A 22,998-nucleotide genomic window follows, 5' to 3' on the forward strand; every position below is an offset into this window, starting at 1 on the left:
TAGCCTGAAATTGTTTGAAAATTGCAGATCTTTGCGTTTTTAGGCGTATGTACTACCGATTATAAAAACTGTCACATTTCGGTACCATTAATATTACACCGCACATTTTTGAGTAAGTTATATACGTGTTTAATGTAGTTATATTATATATGGATTATGTGGAGTGTAAACGATGCATGAGCATTAGATTTACAGAACCTATCTGACAATTCATGTAAACCGTATGTTTGTAGACTCCGGATTTTTTAATTGTACCGTATGGACGTACAAATAGGCCGATAATGTTCAGTTGTTATAAATAATAAAAAGTATTATGATGTACAAAGGATGCAGGTACTCCACACTTTGTAATATGTTTCACAAATACTATCTTTTAATGTATGTATGGCTACATTTCGTACGGCATTTTTTTTTCTTCGTTGAAGGTTACTCATATAGCATTTCTCTATATACTAAATTTGACTGTCCGCCCTAAGGTTCAAGCTTTAATAGTCAAGTCGACATTTTTTTAGAGGTATGCCTGCTTGTATTTTGCTTGTTTACGATAACACAAAAATCAAAAGTACAGGTGTCGTGGAATAGATTTTTTTTTCAATGTACGATGCATACATATGTATGCACGTACTGTTGTGTTTCGTAGCCGTTTTTGAAACGATGTTCAAGTTCACATTCCTATCAATGTTTCAGTTCCTGTCAAAACATGTCCGTGAATTCAGCTATGTCATTTACCCTTTTGACACAGTTTGTAATGCATCTAGTGCTATGCATATACAAGGTCAATCATCCCTAGCGGTATGCGTGAGTCACCCGAGCGAGTTATTCCATATACGCCATTTGTTATGAAATTACACACACACGTTTTTCTTTCATCTGGCGAGGTACTTTATTCAGCTCTGTTTCCCTGATTCACCTATCTTGAATGTCTTTCAAATCCGAAGGTTTACTCCTCCATTATGGTAACTAATGGAGAGAGCAGTGACTTAATGACCAGTCGTATGGATATGCATTATTATGGTGATGATAATGAGATCTCTGATTACGATGTTATAAAAAGATTAAACAAACAAACTCCAGAATTTGACTTGTCTTATGATGAGAATGATACATTACTGCGAGGTAGAGGTTCCGACTATATTTCCCCTCAGGACATATGTACACGTGATTTTTTTCAAGATGGAGAACAACTTTTCTATTCTTCATTTCAATATACGAAGTTTGTATAAGAAACTTTACCAACTGAAGACATTTTTGAATTTACACAATGCGGATTTTTCTGTTATAGGTTGTGCGAAACGTGGTTGTCTGACGTGTCACTTCCCCTAGTTCATTTGGATGGATATTCTCTTGTGTTTAATAATATAGTAAATAAAAACATGGAGGGGGTGTGGCTCTTTATGTTCAGGAAGGATTCAATTTTGATTTGATTCAGAGTTCATGTCACATGACTGAAGACTTTGAAAGCATTTTTATTGAAATCGACATACCAGCTTGAAAGAATATTTTGATTGGTGAGATTTATAGACCATCAAACTGTAATCATACTGCTTTTTTGATGTACGGAATTCCGTATTAAATTCTGAGTCTTTGCATAATAAACATTGTTTTTTTAATGGGGGTTTTCAATCTTGATTTACTGCAGTATCACGAAAAGCCCTGTTGCCAGGATTTTGTGGACACTATGTTTTCATATGCTTTTACGCCGTGTATAACTAAACCTACCAGAATATTTGATTCAGCGTATACAATTATTGATAATATATTCACTAATATTCATTATTCAACTGATCAAGGTATAATAGTTTCGGATATGTCTGATCATTTCCCAGTGTTTGCTTCCCGTTTATTTATACTAAATCGTTTTAAGCCTGCAACTTGGGAAATGAATTCTACAGCACGTGTTATGTCTGAACAAAATATTATAAGATTTAAGGAAAGCCTGTTAAATATTGATTGGTCAGTGGTTCTCAATGCGAATGAGCCTAATGATGCATATGATAAGTTTGTTGATCTGATCGCTCCTCTTTTCTCTTTTCATTTTCCATTAAGATCACAATCTAGATCAAATTATAAAAAGATACCACGACCCCCCTGGATATCGAAATCTTTGTTGAGGTCTATCAATAGGAAAAATAAGCTCTTTCATATATTCAAGTCTCAAAAAACTGACGCTGCTAAAAGCAAATATACTAGTTATCGAACTTATTTTTATCATTCCTAACAACGAAGTTGGTTTTAACCTGAAAGTATTATTTAATTCAATTCCATGATTTGATATTGTTTCATATAGTCCTTTTTATTTATCATTGTTTTATACTGTTTAAACCATTTCTTTTTTTATTTTGTAGACATATTTGATCTTTAATTTGTAAAGCATTTTATATTTAATTTCATATGTTTTGAACATTATCTATGTTTCACATTGTTCATTTAATTTGTTAATTATATATTTTAAATTGATTTTTAATTGATTTTACCCTTAATAAATATGAATTAATTCAATAAGATGATTCAGTACATGTATAGATTTTTAAATTTCTTTTCAGTTATTGTTTTATTTATCGTTTTTGTATTTCTTAAATTTGTTAGATTGTTATAACCATATTTGATTAACAATTGGTAAACTATTGTATGATTCATTTCTTTATTTAATGTTTCAGACTTTATTTTTACATTTACATTTATTTTGTCTAATCTATTTGTTAATTTCTTTGTTTTCATTTGACCACTGTACAAAATCTTATACATCTTGTTTTTTCCCAGTTTGCTGTTATGTATAGAGTTATCATACGTTTGTATTTGTTCATTGTTTTGTATACGTTGTATTTTTACATGTATGTGGACCCCTTTGGAAATCAGTCTTGAGCTGAAAGGGCTATCCACCCTATGAATGGAAATGAATAAATAAATCGTAATGTTCTTACTTCTGTGTTGCGTGAGGCAAAAAAGAAATATTTTTCTTCACTGTTTCTTCTCCATGAGAAGGACATTAAATCCACGTGGAAAGTCATTAATAATGTTTTTCAGAAGAAACGAAATAAATCGGATATCCATAAGATTTGTTTAAATGACATCGAGTTAAGAGATGATAATGAAATCTCTGAAGCGTTTAACTCATATTTTGTGAAGGTTGGATCTAATTTAGCTGATGCTATTCCGGAAACGGATATACCGTTTTCTACGTATTTAAGTCATCGCAATAATCAGTCTTTGTTTTTTATGCCTGTATTAGAATCCGAAATTGTTGACATTGTAAATAATCTTAAAGCCAAAAAAGTACTGGTTATAGTGGAATCTCTAATTATCTTCTGAAATATGTTGTACATGAGATTGTTGTACCTCTCGCCCATATATTTAATTTGTCATTACTGAACGGTGTAGTGCCTACTAGGATGAAAATCACTAAAGTTATCCCGATATATAAAAAGGGCCGAGAGGACGAACTGGGAAATTATCGACCAATATCGTTATTAACTTCTTTTTCTAAATTACTTGAAAAGATTGTGTACACACGTGTATTCCGATTCTTAAATGACTGTAATGTAATAGATGATAATCAATTTGGATTTCGTAACAAGCATTCCACAATTCATGCTATTTTACTAATGATAGAGAAAATCATTAAAGCGATCGATACCAAGTGTCACACAGTAGGTATCTTTCTTGACTACTCCAAGGCCTTTGACACAATCAACCATGAAATATTATTATACAAATTACAACACTATGGGATTCGTGGAAGGGCCTTGGAGTGGTTTAGAAGTTACCTTACTGGAAGAACTCAATTTGTTAGTTTGAATGGCCATGTGTCCAGCTCACAGCCTATAACTTGTGGGGTACCGCAAGGATCCCTTTTAGGTCCTTTATTGTTTATTCTTTATATGAATGACTTTCGCAGTTCGTCCTCTCTGCTCTATTTTCTACTTTTTGCCGATGACACCGGCATTTTTTATTCAAATCGAAACCCTCATGTTTTACTGAATACCATTAATACTGAATTAAAATCAGTATCTAAGTGGATTCAGGCTAATAAATTGTCATTGAATTTGACCAAGACAGAATTTATGGTCGTTAGCAATATAATCAATATTTTACCGGGTAAGTTGGTCGTAAACGACATGGAATTGAACCAGGTGGAATATATAAAATTCCTTGGTCTTTATATTGATTGTAAGTTGACATGGAAAGTTCATGTTGATTCTTTGCGTAAATTACTATCAAAAAATGTAGGTGTTATGTATAAGTTAAAACAGTATTTTCCTAAACATGTTCTGCATTCATTGTATTCTACTCTATTTCTGCCTTATATAGGTTATGGAATCCTGGCATGGGGACACTGCTGTACAACTAGACTTAATTCTTTATTATTGATACAGAAAAGAGCTATACAGATAATTAACTTCGCCACATTTTTGGAACACACTAATGTCTTATTCTTTTCCAGTAGAACACTTAAGATCCAGGATTTATATCATTTCAATATCGTGTCATTTATGTATCAATTAAACTCAGGTGGTCTCCCTGATGTGTTTTCTTCGATGTTTGTCAAAAATACTGAAGTTCATTCTTACCCTACTAGACAAAAAAGATTCTTTTCATCTTTCTCCTGTACGGACCGTATCTGCTTTAAAAACAATAACCACTACAGGACCTAAATTTTGGAATGAGTTGGATAGAGAAATAATCCAATCTCAGTCTCTTTATTCATTTAAGCATAAACTTAAACTAGTTTTTTCTGAATTTATATCTATAGCTGTTCTTCAATCCTCGACATTCTTTGTTCATACTTCACATTACTGACATTATCGATTATGTAACATGTGCCACGCTCGTGATTTCTGTATTATCTCCTGAACTTCCTTTGTACACATTTGGTATCTCTGCTATTGTACACTGCATCTGACTTGTACCTCGCTCGGGTGACCACGCAACTCTCAAGAAGTCTTGTGCCGCGGACATTGTTTTCTTTGTTTTTTTCTTTTTCTTTTTACTTTTCGGCGTTTATATTTCTCCAATTCACAAATTGTCATTCCTTTAATTACATATACCAAGTAAGAAATAATCTCACATCCGCATCTGGGAATCTACACCCTACAAGCAATACTTCTATGTAGATTCCTCATATTTCACGTTTTATTGTCTTATAAGCTGTACTTGACAATTCATCCAGGCTTTTGTATTGTGATGTTTATGTTTTATGTATTTGTTGAAATGTGGAATATGGAACAATAAAAAAAAGTACCCAGCCATCCCGAAGTCTGCAATGAGTTATAATGTGCCTCCACAGCGAGGTCACGTCAAAATGAAAACGGCGAGTTAATTGCACCCGTCCGCTGCGACTGATCATCTCTATGATGCACAGATTAATCATCTGTGCATGAAAGTGAACACATCGTTATAGTCACACACCTTCAGATATATGCACACACACACACACACACACACACACATATATATATATATATATATATATATATATATATAATTCTATTCACATATGTATACATATATATATATATATATATATATATGAAGAGTTTGTTCGCAAAAACCGATAAGTCCATATTTGCCAAATGGAGATATTTGCGATTAAAGGTGGAGAAAAATAAAGAGAATAATAAGAAAATGTTTTCTTCTTTTGACCATAACTTCAAAAATGTACCTTTATATGTAGTGACCAATATATCATTTAAAAGGTATTATTTTGTACTTTATGGCAGAGGCCGTACTTCAAAATCTTCAAAAATGGACTTATCGGTTTTTGCGAACAAACTCTTCATATATATATATATATATATATATATATATATATATATAGCAATAATAAAGTCACAACAGAGGACTGCAGGGAATGCATTCATAGCCAATCTTGATTTAACGAATAATCCGAATTTTCGAGGATCCTTCCTCTTCTTCAGGGATGACAGTGCGAATAAGATTGGCTATTAATGCATTCCCTGCAGTCCTCTGTTGTGACTTTATTATTGCTATTTCTAGTACTGCCAATACGCGGAACAACTACAATATATATATATATATATATATATATATATATATATATATATATATATATATATATTGTCAGACGCCATCAATGAATAGCAAGATCGTAAATTTTCAACTTTCAAACCTACCATTTATCACCTCAGCGGGACACACAATGATGAGATGTGTAACCTCTACCTCATGTACTACACCGACTCCATACATGGCAAGCCCTTCCAAGAGTGTGGCCAGTCTCCCCACCCCAACTTTTTTGACGCGGCGCCCAGCGGCTACGACAGCCGCCCTTCCCACCCAATCACAACCCGGGAGGTGCACTCCAGACTCCGCCCACCAGTCGACAACCTGTGGGATCCTTTCTATAACTACGACAACCGAGGGGAGTATTACACCGGTGGTGAGCAGAGCTACTTGAGGGAAGGCAGCAACAATGATTACCTGAATCCCCTGCAGGAGGGCGATGAGGACACCATGGGGGATGCAAGTCTTGGAGGAGGAGGAAGAGAGGAGGAGGAGGAGGAGATGGATGGAGGCGGCAGGCAGGTAATGACCGAAGGACCTGATAAGACCTTTGACGAGACTGGTAGCCTAGTCACAGCTGGCCAGGAGCTCAGGGTCGGAGAAGGGGAAGCGACACCCAATGGTCAAGCCGCGGAGACAGGATCGGGTACCAGCTCACCCATAGCAGAGGACAAGACAATCCCATCACTAAGTAAGAGTGCAGAGATTCAAATGAAATCATCACGGGCAAGTCAGGGCGATGTGCAGGCATTTAACACTATCAGGAGAGAAATTCTTTGTGTAAATTTTGGATGTGATGAAGCTATAAATGATCTCCTTGTTGCTTCACTAAACGAAATAGTCATATTGACACTTTGTCATTATGTCATTATTAAAATAAGTACCTCTTTACAGTATTTCACTCCCCACCCCACCCCTACCCCCCCCCTCCCCCCCCCCCCCAAAAAAAAAGGGGGGGGGAGAGATCACTTAAAACTAGATCAGAACCTCTGGACTGAATTCCGCATTTGATCATGTCATGTATATATCTGTTCTAGATATTTGTAGAAATAATTAGGAGATATTCTCCCAACACACACACACACACACATACACACACATGCCTATCATTTGCTCTATTCAAATACATACTGGCCATGCTCTTGCTATTTGTATTAATTATCATTGTGTGCAGTACCCTGGTTTCCTCGCCCTTGATGATAATAGATGATGATATAGAAGTATGTTGAGGCTGGACAGGTATATGTAGAAGGTTCTAAACAGCATGTCAATCACTGAATACAAGTTGATCTAACAGAGACATACAGGTTCTAACTATTTCCAGTAATTTCAAACAGTGTCTAAAATTACTCGCTTTTCATATTTTATGTGTGCAAGCACAGGCATGTGTTGTTAGCCATGTAAAATGATTACTAGGTTATTGTGCTCTTCTGTGTAGGCCTACATGCAAGTGATGGAAAAGTAGACAATTCAGAAAGTTATAATGGGCCTTGTTTCAGATTCATGTGAATGTCTTTTAACTGTGGGCTGTCATGCTTTCCAGGAATATGCACACACAAAAATGTCATTCTGACTGTTTAGCTTGAGTTCTAAAGTCATGTTTTCCACAAACTATGTTCTGAAAATCAAATAGTTTATATTTCAGACGTAAAATGTAACGTTTAAGAAGAAGCATTTCCTTTACACATTGTGGTTATTACCAACATGTTCCCATCCACACCTGAAAGTTTCATTGGTGAATTTAAAACATTATAACACCTTTACCTCTCCTGCCCAGCTGTTACTGATGTTGCAGGATGGCCGTCTGAAAACAGTGACGTGACTCTAGGTCAAGTGTCAGGAGTCGCCGTAGACTCTCATGGCAATGTCCATGTCTTCCATCGGGCGTCAAGACCATGGGATCTGGAGTAAGTCCTACAACCTATTCTCCTCGTCACATACAGGGGACTCCCGATAAAATGAAGACCTCAGGACCGACATCTTTCTTTCATTATGTCGAAATTTCATTATAACAGAACGAATAAACAATGAAAAAAACACTCATTTATTTTTTCCTTAGCCACCACTTAAATCATAATATCAATTAAATCAATATCATCAACCACATATTGTAAGATCTAAAGTGAAACTTTGCGGAGGAGTAATCCTGAATAGAGAGAAACCTTCAGCACAGAGAATGGTTTTCAAGTACAGATTTCTTCTGCATTGATACATGTAGGTGCATTGTTTCTTGTCAAAACACACGAAACTGATTTATGGTATGAAGATATTAAGATTTTGATGACGATTAGTTGTAAAGCTGGTATCTCACTGAGCGGCGAACGTTTGCGAACGTAGCGAATTTGAGATTCGCCAACTTTTCTGACGAATGTTTGCGAAAAATCAAAGTTCGCTTCTGCCATTAGCGACAGTTAGCGACTTTTAGCGATGTTTAGCGACTTTTAGCAACACTTTAGCGAATGTTTGCGAAAGTGTTTGCGAACACAGGTGGCGACTATTAGCGAATGTTAGCAAATGTTAGCGACAATTTTGCAAATGTTAGCGACGATTTTGCAAATGTTAGCGACAGTTTTGCAAATATTAGCAACTGTTTGCAAATCCTTTGCGACAATTTTGCGAATGTTCTTGGACCTAGAAAAGTACCAGGCGATTGTGTATAGTAAGACCCATAAAACGACATAAAACCTTCCACTGAATTCAGATCTCTTGTGACAACCGTTCAAGATGGATTTCCAGGATATGGAAATAAATTTCTGCCAAAAAGAGGCTCTAGGTGTTGCTATCCTTGAAGAGCTGCTTTGTCAGGCTGCTGCTACAGCTATAAATTGTGCAGCATAAGAGAAATAAAATAAAGAAAAACAAGAAAGGAAGAAGAAAAGAAAGAGAGTCAGAGAGTGCTTGTTGCAGAGGACAGACTTAAGTCAATATGAAAAGCTTTTGAAGCAATTACAATCATGATGGAGATGTCAAGAGCTTCAAGAACTTTCTTAGAGTGGAACCTTGTCTGTTTCAGAAGCTTTTATATAGGAACCATGTGGTTACTTGTTCGCTAGCAGTGGCGAATCATATAAAAATGTTAGCGACACCGTATTACGACCGTTTGCGAATTCTTACGAGTGTTTTGCGAATGTTTGCGAATGTTTGCAACTGTTAGCGAAAATACAAATTCGCAAAGGTTCGCAAAGAAATTTTGAACATGTTCAAAATTTCTTTGCGACAAGAAAAACTGTTTGCGACAAAAAACCGTTTGCGAACTTTCTTGCGAATGTTAACGAAACTTTTGCAACCGTTTACGAACCCTGGCGAATTCCCAAATTCGCTACGTTCGCAAACGTTCGCCACTCAGTGAGATACCCCCTTTAAGGATTATATTTATAGAGATATACCATGCGTTCAGACATAAGCTCATCCTCATTGCTATCACGTGAACTCTACTCAGCAATACCTAATACTTTCTTTTTTTCCATCAGGTCCAATTATACCAAAGGCAGTCATGATTTCTGTGCTTGTATCCCACATGTTATTTTTGTACTTTTTTTCAGCTCATTTGATGAGGACCATTTCCTGCAAGCCAGCAAAGGGCCGATCAGCGAGAACACTCTGGTGAAATATGACTCCACTACTGGTCAGGTCATCAGCCAGTGGGGAGCTAATCAGTGAGTAGAACTAGTCATGTCACCCTGCATTGCAGAATTCACAAAAACTCACTTGAGTGGAAATTCGAACAGACCTGAAAATGTGAATTTGGATCAACTTGGCCAATTTGGACTTCTGAAAGTGTCCTTTAAACAGAGTTACGTAACCTTTGTTTTGTTTAGATAATAATCTTGAAAGCCTAAAAATGACATTTTGGTGCTTTTTTTAAACATTTTTTAAGAGCTATCTACACCATCTCGAGCTGGTTTTCTCAATTTTCCCATGAAGCATAATAAGCATATCATGAGTGCAGGTGTGAACGGGAAGCAGTATATTGAGAATGATTCAACGTTCCATGCACTGTCCACTTTCCACAGTTGCCATTGATTGGGCAAATCAAAGAATAGAATAAGACATCAAACAAAAATCAAGAATCAAAATAGAATTCTCCATAGTGTTTGGAAAGTTAAGTTTAGTAAGTAAAGTTCGTCACAAGCTTTTACCCCCCCCCCCCCCCCATATCACCTCTGAATCCAGCTAATGTTTTTGTTTTTGAGTATCCACAGTCTCTGATTGCACTGGTGATATTTGTATCTATAACCCTGCCATGATTACTGCAAATGTTTTTATTGCATACTTTCAGTTTCCACAGTCTGTGGTTCCCCCGTTGATATTTGAGTCTATGGCAATCAAATTTTCATGATGACTAGACCTTTACACACGCTATTAAACCATTAAAGACTAGTCCCTAGTATACTCGGCGAGCTGTCTATGGGAAACATATGTTAAAGGAAAGCCAGCATGTCCTCAATGGGTTAAAAGACAGTGTCAAGTAATCACACCCCTCCCCTTCCTCACATATTTAAACTCCAAGAAAACAAACAAACAAGTGAAAATAAACTAAGGAAAACTTAGTCATATTGAGGTTGAACTTGCTTATATGAGATTTAATTGGACATAGCACAAATTTCAGATAGAGTGTAGTCTAAACCAGTCCTAAACAGATTATGTACACCAATTTTGAGAACATTGGCCATGGCGGGGGGTGGGATAATTTCTGAAAGAGTGACCTTTTTTCATGTTAGTCTGAAGCTTAGAAGCATGACATAATGTGTAACAACTATATTTTCTTCTTGTTATTTGTGATGTACAGCCTTGTATGGTATTTGCTGCTGTGAGATTTTTATTTCTTGTAAATACTCTCAGCAGGTTTGAGTATTTATGAAACCCTGCAGAAACTTCAGGATAGGTTGGCAATATCATTGATATGAAATTATCATAAATAGAATGTGCTTAATGGCAATGCCAATTTTCATGTCAATCCAATAATTCCTTTGTAGCAGTTACTCTTGAGTGTAAATTCTGTTGCTGTCTTGTGTGTGTGTGTGTGTGTGTGTTTGTATATGTGCTTTGGACGACTTTAACTGGAAAGCCCTTTTTTCTCAAGAGTGACTTTCGTGCAGGGTGAATTTTTCTATCATTTAGTTCTGTAGGTCTACAGCTTTGATGATTAATGTTAATTCAGAGCTATAAATCTCTTTCTTCAAGATTTGAATGGATAAAAAAAAAAAATCTTACCCAGTGACATACCCAGTCACATTTTGTGTTTCATTCTGCCTTGGTTTAGGTTCTACCTTCCCCACGGCCTGACCATTGACCATGAGGACAATGTGTGGCTGACCGACGTGGCAATGCACCAGGTCTTCAAGTATCCTGCGGGTGGTGGAAACAGCTCCCTCCTCACGCTCGGGATCAAGCTGGAGCCGGGCAAGGACCGGAATCACTTCTGCAAGCCATCGGACGTCACCGTGGACCCAAAGACCGGCAACTTCTTTGTCTCCGACGGTTACTGCAATGCCAGGATCGTGAAGTTCTCACCAACAGGAGAGTTTCTCACAGAATGGGGACATCTTGTTAAAGGTATGACAAGATTTATGATAATACAGTGGACTCCCGTTGTAACGAAGTCCTCTGGACGGGCAGTTTTCTTTCGTTATATCGAAATTTTGTTATAACGGAACAAATAAACAATAGAAAAAATAGTGAGGATAATGTTGTGGCCTGAATTTTTATTTCATTGTAACCAGAATTTCGTTATAACTGTATTCATTATAATGGGAGCACACTGTAAGTAGAATTTAGTGTGTGTGTGTGTTGTTGCTCCCCTGAGATCCACTGTTTGATCTGTATTTTTTGCTGTGCCGCAACAAACATACTGAACTGGCTTCAGCTCTGTTGGAAGTGCCAATACACTTTACTGTGGACCATAGGGCTGAGGAAATCTTTTATTTATCTGTTTTTGCTTTAAGTTACTTTAAAAAAAAATCTGTATCATTACTGTGATTTCCGTGAAGAGAAAACCAAGAAAAAATTCATGGCGTTGGCCAAATTTCTTAAGCATATAAATTCCATGCACGACTTCCATCTGTTTGTGCATTTTAATCATGAGCATGTGTTCAATGCGTTTCACTTCTAAATTATCGGGTCCTCTACATCGATAATAGGAAAGCATAGACTGCACTAATGCAGATACAGTACGTATGGACCAGCTATGTTATCACGCATGCATGTGACTGAGTGCATGCCACTCTGTTACATCCATTGCATCGAGTGATGTATCATTACAGAGCATCAAATGGACAAATGATTACACAATTATTGTCCTTAGGTAGAGTCTGTAAGATTCTTTCAGGTGAAAATGGTTGTGTCATAAATATGTGAGTAGTGTACTTGTATCTGTCATACTGGAAAGATAAAGTTATTTCAGATGGTACCCTTCAAGCAATTATTGATGGATCAAATCCCAGGCTTTTTTTTTTTTACTTGGTCTGTGATGTTAGATTCATACGCAGTGGTCTTTACAAAGAGCAAGAACAGTACGCATCTGTTTAAGTTTGCACATTCTCTGAGCTAAAATAAGTTCTATGCTCAGGTTTGTGAGTGTCTAATGGCATTTTCTTGAAGCTTTAAAAAAAAATAGTAGTAATACTGATAATAATACGAGAAGTTTTGTCTTTCAAGCCAGATTGAGAAAGACAGAAAAGTATGCGCATCATACTTAGCGTTCATCACTACGCAAAAGAACCGTGCTCATTCAGTGATCAAAATTGGGACCAAAATGGGTGACTTCAAGTAGATAGCTGTTATTGTTTGGATGGTAATTATTTTACAGTTTTTGTAGCTGTCGCTGTGGAGGTGGTTGTTTAAGACAGTATTAATTAAGGAAGGGAGAAATTATGAAGGTTTCCACTTTTTCACACACACACACATACACACACAAAAATGATTGACTTTATCATCTTCCTAAACAGCTTCCGCCCTGAATCCTCCTGTGGGTCAGTTCAACATCCCCCACAGTATCACCATGGTGACAGACAAGGATCATGTGTGTGTAGCAGACCGAGAGGTGGGCAGGATTCAGTGCTTTGAGTCCGGCAGTGGGGACTTTGTCAAGCAGTTCAATCTGCCAGAGTTTGGAGGCAGGCTCTATGCCGTGGTGTACACAAGTGCAAGCGGTAAGTGGTGTTCTGTGCCTCCGACTTATACGTCTCTATAGAAATAGGCGAGAGCAGCATAGAGCCACATTCTGTGTGAACAATCAGTCACAGTACTTATGGTAATTTTACACTGTAGGTTCCCGATGGCCACGGCAATCCTGTTTTAGGCTCATAGACAAAATTGGATGGACTTGAAACTACGCAGGGGGATGGGATGGGCAAGCCTGACAGGCTGTGATTGCCATGGATGCTGTGTCAGATTTTTTAAATGTCTAAAAATTTGCCGCCGCAGTCACAATGCTAATGAGAAACCAAGTTAGATTTAGCATGTAGGTCATAATAAAACGGGGTGAACGCAGCAAAATGTGATGGTGAGTTCATAGGCTGTAACATAACTTGTAGGCAGTTGGTAGTGGGACATAGAATATGTGCTGTCTAGCCTGAGCAGACGCTGTGAGAACAGTTTCTGAAGCTTAAATATTCTCTGGAGCAAGGACTGGAACGAGCAGGACTAGAATATGGAAGAGCAAAAATAGAATACCTCACTTGCCCATGGCGCACTACGTTTCGGGTGAACAAGAGTGCCATAGTCGCTGGGAACATGGTGTAAATGTTGCATAATATGACTATGTAGTCTCGCACAAGATGAGATATTTGTGCTGGATTGCTTGATACTTAAGCAGCGTTGTTTTCCCTTCACTGATTTTGTGAGACTCTATCTCAGTGATTGTAACTTTGTGTCATACAGCCTGCCAGTTTGACTGGTAGTTCGCTGTACAGAGAACTTACCCATTATTTCATAGTTGACAACGATTTCATGATTTGATTCAGAATCACTGGTATTTCACTCAGGTAGCATTTTGCTGGTGTATTAGCTGGACCCCCCCCCCCCCCCCCCAGTTGTACCATTTAAAGAAAAAAGACAAAAACCAAAACAGCAGCTATTAAATTATGCTTTTTCGTTGATATGGCTCAAAAATGGCTCAAAAACGTGATATGCCAACGGAGTTTTCTCACCTTATTCAAAAGATGTGATTATTTTCACTTTCATCGGCTGAAATCAATTAATTTTAGCATAATTATGCTTGAAATAGGTTCTGTCATAAATTTTGTGAAAAAAAAATGATAAAACAAAAGGTCAAAAAACAAAGAAATACATAAGAAATTCATTAAACAGTAAAATACATAAGAAATTCATAAGACAATAAAATACATAAGAAATTAATATTGATACCAGATTTTGTTTGGATTACACTGTTACAAATGCTACAAAGAATGTTATCACCAAAAATTATAATTCTAGGAGCTTTACTTTCTGATTTAGAGCAAAATGCATGATTTTATGCATATATTAGCATAATCAATTAATATAATGAATATTATCATTTCTTTTTGTATAGTTTGGTAGATTACACCACAGGTAATGCATGTGCCAATTTTCATGGCGATTGCGCGATCGACGGCCAAGATCTCGGGGGGGGGGGGGGGGGAGTTTGAATCAACCCTCCCCTGGCCACAGAACACCCCAAAAAGCCCGGCCTGGTTAGGGTTAAAGTTATTACAAATGCATGAAGAAGGAAATAAAGCTGCATCATGTTTAGCTCGCAAGACCTGAAGATTTTATGTGCAAATGCAAGGCAAAAGTGCTCTACTTATACCAAGCTTCCTGCATGCAAAAACTGCTGGGTTTTTGTATGCCCTGTATTTTCAACTGTATGACCTAAATCAATAGAGGGCAGCATACCATCTATCAAATCCTGTGTGATCTTCCGCCATTGCTCATGTAACCAGGCACTTAACTGGTAGTTGAATGTGAGATCATTACCATGATCATGGTACAAGATATCTAGTAAGATAGCCTGTGATTACGTGGATCATTGTCAATAAGTATTCAGTAATACTAAATGTGGTCTTTCCCTCTTCTGACTATAAATCAATGTATCAGTGACTCCTTTTATTCATGTCATTTCATTATTCATTTCCGATTGTTTTCCCATCAAATCAATGGGATTGATCCAAAAATTGCACCGTGCCTACCAGCCGAAGCCGAAGGTGGTGCTTTACGTGTTGATATTTGGTGTTAGCAAAATCATCCTCACTATACGTTCATTGAATGATCGTGCTTCCCCAAGATAAGGACTGTCAAAACTGTACTGGAGAGTGTGTAGACATATGTACAATTTTATCTAATTTTAAGCCATGGTTACTGAATGTGATAAGGTTATCATTTTTAGAGTTTTATGGGAAATCATGGATACTAGTTTAATAAAGTGAAGAGTATAGGCAGTAAGCATGAAAAATCAATAAGTTTCTTTGCTGTTAGATGAATTATTTCCAGGAATTCTGATGTAACAGCCAGGAAACCCTATGCACTGGCAGCTTTGCCTATTAATGAATATTCATGAGTTGTGAACTCTTGTAGTCTAGCTTCTTGTACTGCATGGAATCAGTGACTATGTGTTGAATGATTAGGGATGAAACATGTCGTGCTATATGAGAGGAAAACAGCAAGATATATAATCTCTTTTCCTCATATTGGATATTCGGGACGGTGACTACTAATTTGCATATGAATGAAATATCATTTCAGTTCAAAAGATTCCAGTTTTTTTCCACAGCTTAATGTTTGAAAAGTGATACAGGCTATTTGTTTAAGTATCTGTTTATCACATGTAATTCCAGAATCATACACCTAAGCAGTTGGTGTCTTTGTACCTGCATGTTATGTGCCTTTTGACTATCTCATGAATATTCAGTTTTTGGTTATGAATATTCATATTCCCAGTCTATGAGCTGGTGAATGCTTGGTTTCCCCACAAAGGGACACTATTTTCTGCTCAGTTTATTGTTCCTTTTCAAGTGGGGGAGGGGGGATTTCTTGATTGAACTTTTTCTGCAATGTGTACACTTTTCTTTTTCCTTTTTTTATACCCCCGCCAAACAAAGTTTGAAGGGGGTATATAGGAATCAGCGGACGGTCGGGCGGTCGGGCGGGCGGGCGGTCGGGCGGTCGGTCCGTTGCAAATCTTGCGTCGCGAACTACTTCCTCAGTTTTCAACCGATTCCCATAAAACTTGGTACAGATGTGTGCCTTGGGTTGTAGATGTGCAAGACATATTTATACCCCCGCCAAACGAAGTCTGAAGGGGGTATATAGGAATCAGCGGACGGTCGGGCGGTCGGGCGGTCGGTCGGGCGGTCGGTCCGTTGCAAATCTTGCGTCGCGAACTACTTCCTCAGTTTTCAACCGATTCCCATAAAACTTGGCACAGATGTGTGCCTTGGGTTGTAGATGTGCAAGACGTATTTTTTGACAGTACCCAAAAGTACGTTGCCATGGTAACGGCATATTATGGGCAAAAATGGGTACAAATCTTGCGTCGCGAACTCCTCCCACAGTTTTTGATCAATTTTTATGAAATTAGGTACAGATGTTCATCTGAATATGTTAATGTGCAAGACACAGATTTTCGCAGTGGCAAAAATTGTGTTACCATGGTAACGGCATGTTATTGGTAAAATATAGGGCAAAATGCTTCATGGCAAAAGTGCTTCATCAGTGTTCTTCCAATTCTCATGGAATTCATATTGAATGTTTGTCTTAGGATATAGGTCAGCATGACACATTTCTTGACAGTGACAAAAAGTATGTTGCCAAGGTAACAGCTCACATATTATGAGCCAAAATGATGGAAAATTTTGTGTTGCAAACTACTTCCTCAGTTTTTGCCCAATTTCCATGAAACTTGGTACAGATGTGTGCCTTTGGTTGTAGATGTGCAAGACGCATTTTTCGACAGTACCCGAAAGTACGTTGCCATGGTAACGGCATATCAATGGCAGAAGATCAAGGAAAGATCTTGCGGATTTAACTACTTCCTCAGTTTTTTGACCAAAGCTTATGAAATGTGGCACACACCTTGATCTTGGTGGGAAGATGTGGAAGACATATTTTTCGGACGTGTCGGAAGCTGCGTTGCCATGGTAACGGCATATAAATGGCAGATGATCAAGGAAAGATCTTGCGGATTGAACTACTTCCTCTGTATTCGACTGAAGCTCATGAAATGTGGCATACACATTGGTCTTGGTGGGAAGATGTGCAAGACATATTTTTCGGACGTGTCGGAAGCTGCGTTGCCATGGTAACTGCATTTAAATGACAGAAGATCAAGGAAAGATCATTCCTTGGGTAAGACTGTCGTCACGGGGCGGGGGTATTAATCACCTTCAGTGATATTTCTAGTTTTTTGTTGCAATTCTACATATGATTTGTATACATAATAGAATGAATAGTTCTAGTCTATAATTTAGTCTTGAATTCCAGTTTTATTTTGTTGAACTTTGTAGCTGATGTTATCAATTGACAGTTCAGCTTCACATTTGAAATGTTATGGATCGCACTACTCTCAGTTTTAAAGCAATTCACATGAAATTGGGCACATGTGATCAATGTAACATGTAGTTGTTCAAGACTATGTTTTATGAGCGTCAAGAAATGGGTTGCCATGGCAACAGCAGCTTTCTTACAAATCATACAAAATTGTGTGGATTGAATTACTCATTTAGTTTTTGAGCGTTTCAGTTGAAATTTGGGATGTGTGATCACCATAATATGTTGTCATGCAAGACACCTGTTTTGTAAGTGTCAAGATATGTGTTGCCATAGCAACAGCATTTTTTATACAAAGCATACAAACATAAATTATTTATGTGGATTAAATTAACTCCCTGAGTTTTTTCGAGCATTTGACATGAAATGTGGCAAATGTGAACACTGTTGTATGTAAATGTGCAAGCTTCATCTTTTTTTCAGTGAAAAAAATGTGTTGCCATGGTAACAGCAATTCTTTAATAAAACATTTAAAAGCATTGCAGATTTAGCTCAATCCATCAGTTTTTGAGCATTTGACTTATGATGTGGTACATGTGACCATTGTAAGATTTAGATGTGCAAAACACGTCTTCTGTCAGTGTTCAACAGTGTGTTGCCATGGTAACATTTTTTTTAAAGAAAAGCATACAAAATTTTGTGGATTGAGCTACCTCCCTCAGTTTGTGAGGGTTTTACTTGAAATTTTGCACATGTGACTGCTGTATTATGTGGATGTGCAAATTTCATTTCTCGTCGGTATCAAACAATGCGTTGCTGTGGTAACAGCATTTTTTCAATAAAGTGCATGCAAAAATATTATCGATTGAGCTAAATCCCTTAGGTTTTGAACATTTGATTTTAGATTTAGCACATGTGACCAATTTAATCTTTACGATACATGTATGTACAAAACACATCTTTTATCAATATTGAACAATGTGTTGTCATGGTAGCAGCACTTTTAAATCAAAAAGGGGGACAAAAATACTGTGGATTGAGCTATCTCAGTTTTTGATGGGGGTGTAATCAATTCAATGAAAATTCTAGTTTTTATTAGTCTTTGTTTCAGACTCTCATTTCTGAACAAAGTGACCATTTTTTGTTCTGTTTTTACTTGTACACTGCAAAGGAGAGTTTGCATTGGTGAGCAATTTACATTAGATACTTCTTTCTTAAATAGTATGAGACTTGATGTATGATGTGTTGTTATGACTTTGGATACATTTTACTAGTCTAGGATTCAGACCAAATAATTCATGTTCATGGAATGTCTAGCATTGTGCAATATTTGTTTCTTTTTTTTATGCCACCATCCCCAAAGGGTGCCAGAGGCATGATGTTTTCATGCAGTCTGTCCATCCAGCCATCATAGGTAGATTCTGCTTCATGAGGTGTACATGTGCTGATTGCCTTTTGGGCAAAATCCCTCGAGATCAAAGTGAAAAATCACTGAATTTTGGCTGACAATGAATTTTTTTTTAATGGCCTCATCTAGGCAAGTCCAGTGGTAATGTGATAAGTATTAACCCGTTGAGGACAAGCTGATTTTGCTTTAACACACATTTCCCATAGACACCTGCCCAAGTATACTCGAGATTCATTCTCATCAGGTTAAAGGAAGTTAAAAGTAGGTCATTACCTCCGCCAAGGGAGGAGGTTATGTTTTCATTACCGTTGGTTTGTTTGTTTGTTTGTTTGTTTGACTCAAAAATAAATAAAATAAAAATAACTCAAAAAAGTTGAGCACAGATTTGAATGAAACTTGCAAGACAGGTTGAGAATGGCACAAGGAACAGGTGATTAGATTTTGGTAGTGATCCAAAAATGTTTATGAATTTTATGAAGGATTTTTGATATTTTGGGAGGTAGGGTCAATGAACTTGGGAGTCCAAGCTGCGCATTTTTGAGGTGTTCATATGCGCACTAAAGTGCGTGCTCTAGTTTCTGCCAGAGCGAGGTGCGCTGTGGAGCTGAGGGTTTATTACATAACAAAGGCTTCTATATCGGGAAATCGGGCAATTTTTCAGCATGCATACATATGAGTGGAAATCACTGATCTCTATGGAAGAGCAAGATCATCGGTGGATAGTAGCTGCTTGGCGGAGGTCTGCGCTCTCAGAGTGCTTTTCTAGTTTGCCTTAAATGATAGTGGTGAATAGTCAAATATCAAGGGCAGAAGTCTTTGTACTTTTCCTTTAAAAAAATGCATATTCTAAGGTTTACTTCAGCTAGAAATGTCCAATGATGGTATACATGTAAGTTGGTAACTTTGCAAACTTATGAATTTTGTTAAGTGTACATTGTAATGTAATTTATGCACTTAATTTTTTTAAACAGCAAATTATTATGTCTTTCTGTTAGAAATGGAAAAATAATGAATGATTGAATGAATGAATGAATGAATGAATGAATGAATGAATGAATGAATGAATCCATGAATCCATGAATCCATGACTCCATGAATTCATGAATCCATTAGAAGTTTTACATTCTGAATTGTGCATAATTTGTACTCTGTGTTCTTCTCGTACAACACAGGTGGCTTGCTGTATGCAGTCAATGGACCATCATATGGAAACAATCCTGTCAGGGGCTTTGCCTTGAATTATACCAGTGGAGAAACCCTAACCAAGTGGTCACCCACACACCAGGTGAGACCACATATCCAGAGATGAAAACTATCATTTCTTCTTTTTTTGCCAAAAATACTGCAGGTTTCATGGAAAATACTATTTTTCCCTAATTATATTACTTCACATGTCTATTGCAGGAAAAGTAAAGAAGATACTGTTTCCCCTCCCCCTCACCTTCCCCCCCCCCCCAAAAAAAAAAAAAAAAAAAAAATATATATATATATATATGCCTTTTCAGCCATATTTCAAAGTTGTTTGCAAGGTTGGCATCCCTGAATATTGTACTGTTTTATGCTACACTCTACTGTGCGAAATTCTATATCTGCTTCCCTTCCATTTTCCATATTTGATTGTTGATACAATTTAGCATCCTTTTCCTTCATGCGACGAATCCTTGCTATAGTTGTTACAATCATCTTAAGTAAATGATAGTTGATCACTCTTTGTGTTATATTGAAAGGTGAGAATTGAAGCAGCATTATTTTAATTTTTTTTTGAAGCATAGCTTGTGTTTCTTGTCCAGCAATATAATAGTTTTCAAAAATGGAAGGTAAATTCCTAACCTGTTCACAAAGTGCAGTTTACGAAGCTGATTATAGTTTGCCCCACAAATCAAACTTTCAATTAAGTTCAATGATGTTAAATTTTCTCCTCTGTTCTTTTTTTTTTTTTTGGTACTGTGTGTATGTCAGCCATGTAACATGGATTGATATTTTGTTCTTTATTTTACAAAAAGGACTTAATGGTACATTGTTATTTCATTATAACATAACTCCAGGGAGTCTAAAATTTAATTATATTTTTACACAAAGTGTGTCAATTGTGCTTCATTTTTGTGGGTTTTTTTTGTGTGTGTGCAGGAGTTTGAAAAGCCCCATGACATTACCTGTACACCTGATGGAAAACTTGTTTACGTTGCTGAAATTGGTCCAAATAAAGTCTGGAAATTTGTTACCAATGCAGGTAGGCACCAACCAAAACAAAATGCATTGTGTGGACTTCAAAGTTGATATTTTATTAGCATGGTATAGAGTGTAAATGTTGTGTTAGCTTGTGTGGTAAAACAGATGTTGACTGTTTCTCTGTATTCTTATTTGTTTAACTGATTTCTTTGTATTTTCTCTTTGCAATACTAAAATGTGACCTATCACTGTGTTACCTTAATAAACTTGCCATCATGCAATCAATCTGTGAAAATAAAAAAGTTGATTTGACTCAAAAAATTAAGAAATAAACACTTCTTGAATAATTGAAAATTCTTGACTCCCACCTGTTTAAATTGTAAAGTCAAAGAGTGCTGATTTTTTTTTTTTGTCCTTAACATAATGCATTATTTTGACATTTTAGTCTTATCAGTTATACCTGTATTTGAATGCCTGATGTCTGCTTGTCTCCACCTTTTTCCATAGCTTGAAATTCATGTTCATCTAGTCATAGGCTCTCTTACCATTTTTTCTGTAGTTTATGAATAGAATTTTGAAGTAGCAAAGCCAGAAAATTGATGTTTGGCAAGTATATCAGGCATTTGTTGTGAAAGGTCACATATAGTGTATTTTTTTGTTGGCTTGTTGGTTTGTTTACATTTCTATGATTAATTTGCCTTCTTCAGATTTGCTGTGTATTTCATTTAATCAGCACAAAAGTAACATTTTTTATGCCTCCGCCACGAAGTGGTGCTGGAGGCATTATGTTTTCGGGTTGTCCGTCCGTCCGTCCGTCCGTCTTTCCGTCCGTCCGTCCTTCCGTCCGTCCGTCCGTAATAAATTTTGTGGACAGGGTAACTATCAAAACCTTTTATGGTATCCTAATGAAACTTGGCATGTATGTGTATTAGGGGGTGAAGTTGTGCCTATCAACTTTTGGGTGCACATGGTCAAGGTCAAAGGTCAAAAGGTCAAGGTCAAATACGTAAAATTTCACTATTTCCTCCATATCTATGCAATGCCTGAAGATATTTTCTTGAAACTTATTGTATACATGTATTACTCAATTAAGATTCTCTGGAGAAAGTTTTGGGTCATGAGGTCAAAGGTCAAAGGTCAAAAGGTCAAGTTGAAATATTAAAACTTTGCTTCTTTCTCCGTACCTTGGAAATTGTTCAAGGTATCTTCATGGAACATAGTATATATACATGTACTGACTGGCAGTTATTATCTAGAGAATCTAGGGTTCATAGGGTCAAAGGTCAGGGGTCAAAGGTCAAGTGCAACACTTCAAATTTTTACTATTTCCCTCATACATGTATTTATGTAATGCCAGCAATTTTTTTTTTACACTTGGTGTATGCATGTATAACCTAGATTATCTGGAGATTTTCTTTTTCTCTTTTTTTTTGAGGGGGGGCGGGGGTTTGCCTCAAAGGTCAAAAGGTCAAAGATCAAGGGAAAGTGCTGAACTAACTTTTTCCTCCATATCTCAGAAGTGGCTCAAGTTATCTTGAAACTTACGACATATTTATGCATGTTCTGCCTGACAGTGATTATCCTATGAATTTTAGGGTCAAAGGCCAAAAGAAAATGGTAACAGTGTACTTTTCAATACAGAAATTACACTTTTCTCCATACCTTGAAAATTACAGTATTCATACACTTATGAATGGGTCAAAGTCAAGTTAAAGTCCTTGAATCCCCAAATACATGCTCTCCTATTCATCTAATTAAACCTAGGTAAAGGAAGGTGAACATTCAACACATTTGTGACAAACATGTAATTTCAATATTTTGCCAATATTGTGAAAATGTAATTATACATTGTCCACATGTACTATAGACCTATTAGGAGAATCATGCATTATGGCGGAGGCATAGCAGTCGCCTTAGCGACATTTCTAGTTTTT

The 22,998-nt window shown here is 36.9% G+C and overlaps 1 protein-coding gene and 1 non-coding gene across 2 annotated transcripts in view; one reads left to right on the top strand and one right to left on the bottom strand.

Moving 5' to 3' along the window:
- Positions 1–22,998, top strand: part of LOC139740450 (peptidyl-glycine alpha-amidating monooxygenase-like) — a 131,678-nt gene that overhangs the window by 102,372 nt on the left and 6,308 nt on the right. The window contains exons 7-13 of the mRNA XM_071651048.1: positions 6,147–6,712; positions 7,799–7,928; positions 9,564–9,677; positions 11,285–11,577; positions 12,969–13,172; positions 20,068–20,180; positions 21,023–21,125. Coding sequence (XP_071507149.1) covers positions 6,147–6,712; positions 7,799–7,928; positions 9,564–9,677; positions 11,285–11,577; positions 12,969–13,172; positions 20,068–20,180; positions 21,023–21,125 — 1,523 coding nt within the window. The remainder of the gene's footprint in view (positions 1–6,146; positions 6,713–7,798; positions 7,929–9,563; positions 9,678–11,284; positions 11,578–12,968; positions 13,173–20,067; positions 20,181–21,022; positions 21,126–22,998) is intronic.
- LOC139740465 (U4atac minor spliceosomal RNA) lies at positions 15,166–15,297 on the bottom strand. Its single transcript, XR_011711563.1, has one exon. It is a non-coding gene; the product is annotated as a U4atac minor spliceosomal RNA (small nuclear RNA).

Source organism: Diadema antillarum, unplaced genomic scaffold (genome assembly GCF_040938485.1).
Source record: "Diadema antillarum isolate AM-2024a unplaced genomic scaffold, OU_Dant_1.0 seq00000854_RagTag, whole genome shotgun sequence".
NCBI lineage: Eukaryota > Metazoa > Echinodermata > Echinoidea > Diadematoida > Diadematidae > Diadema > Diadema antillarum.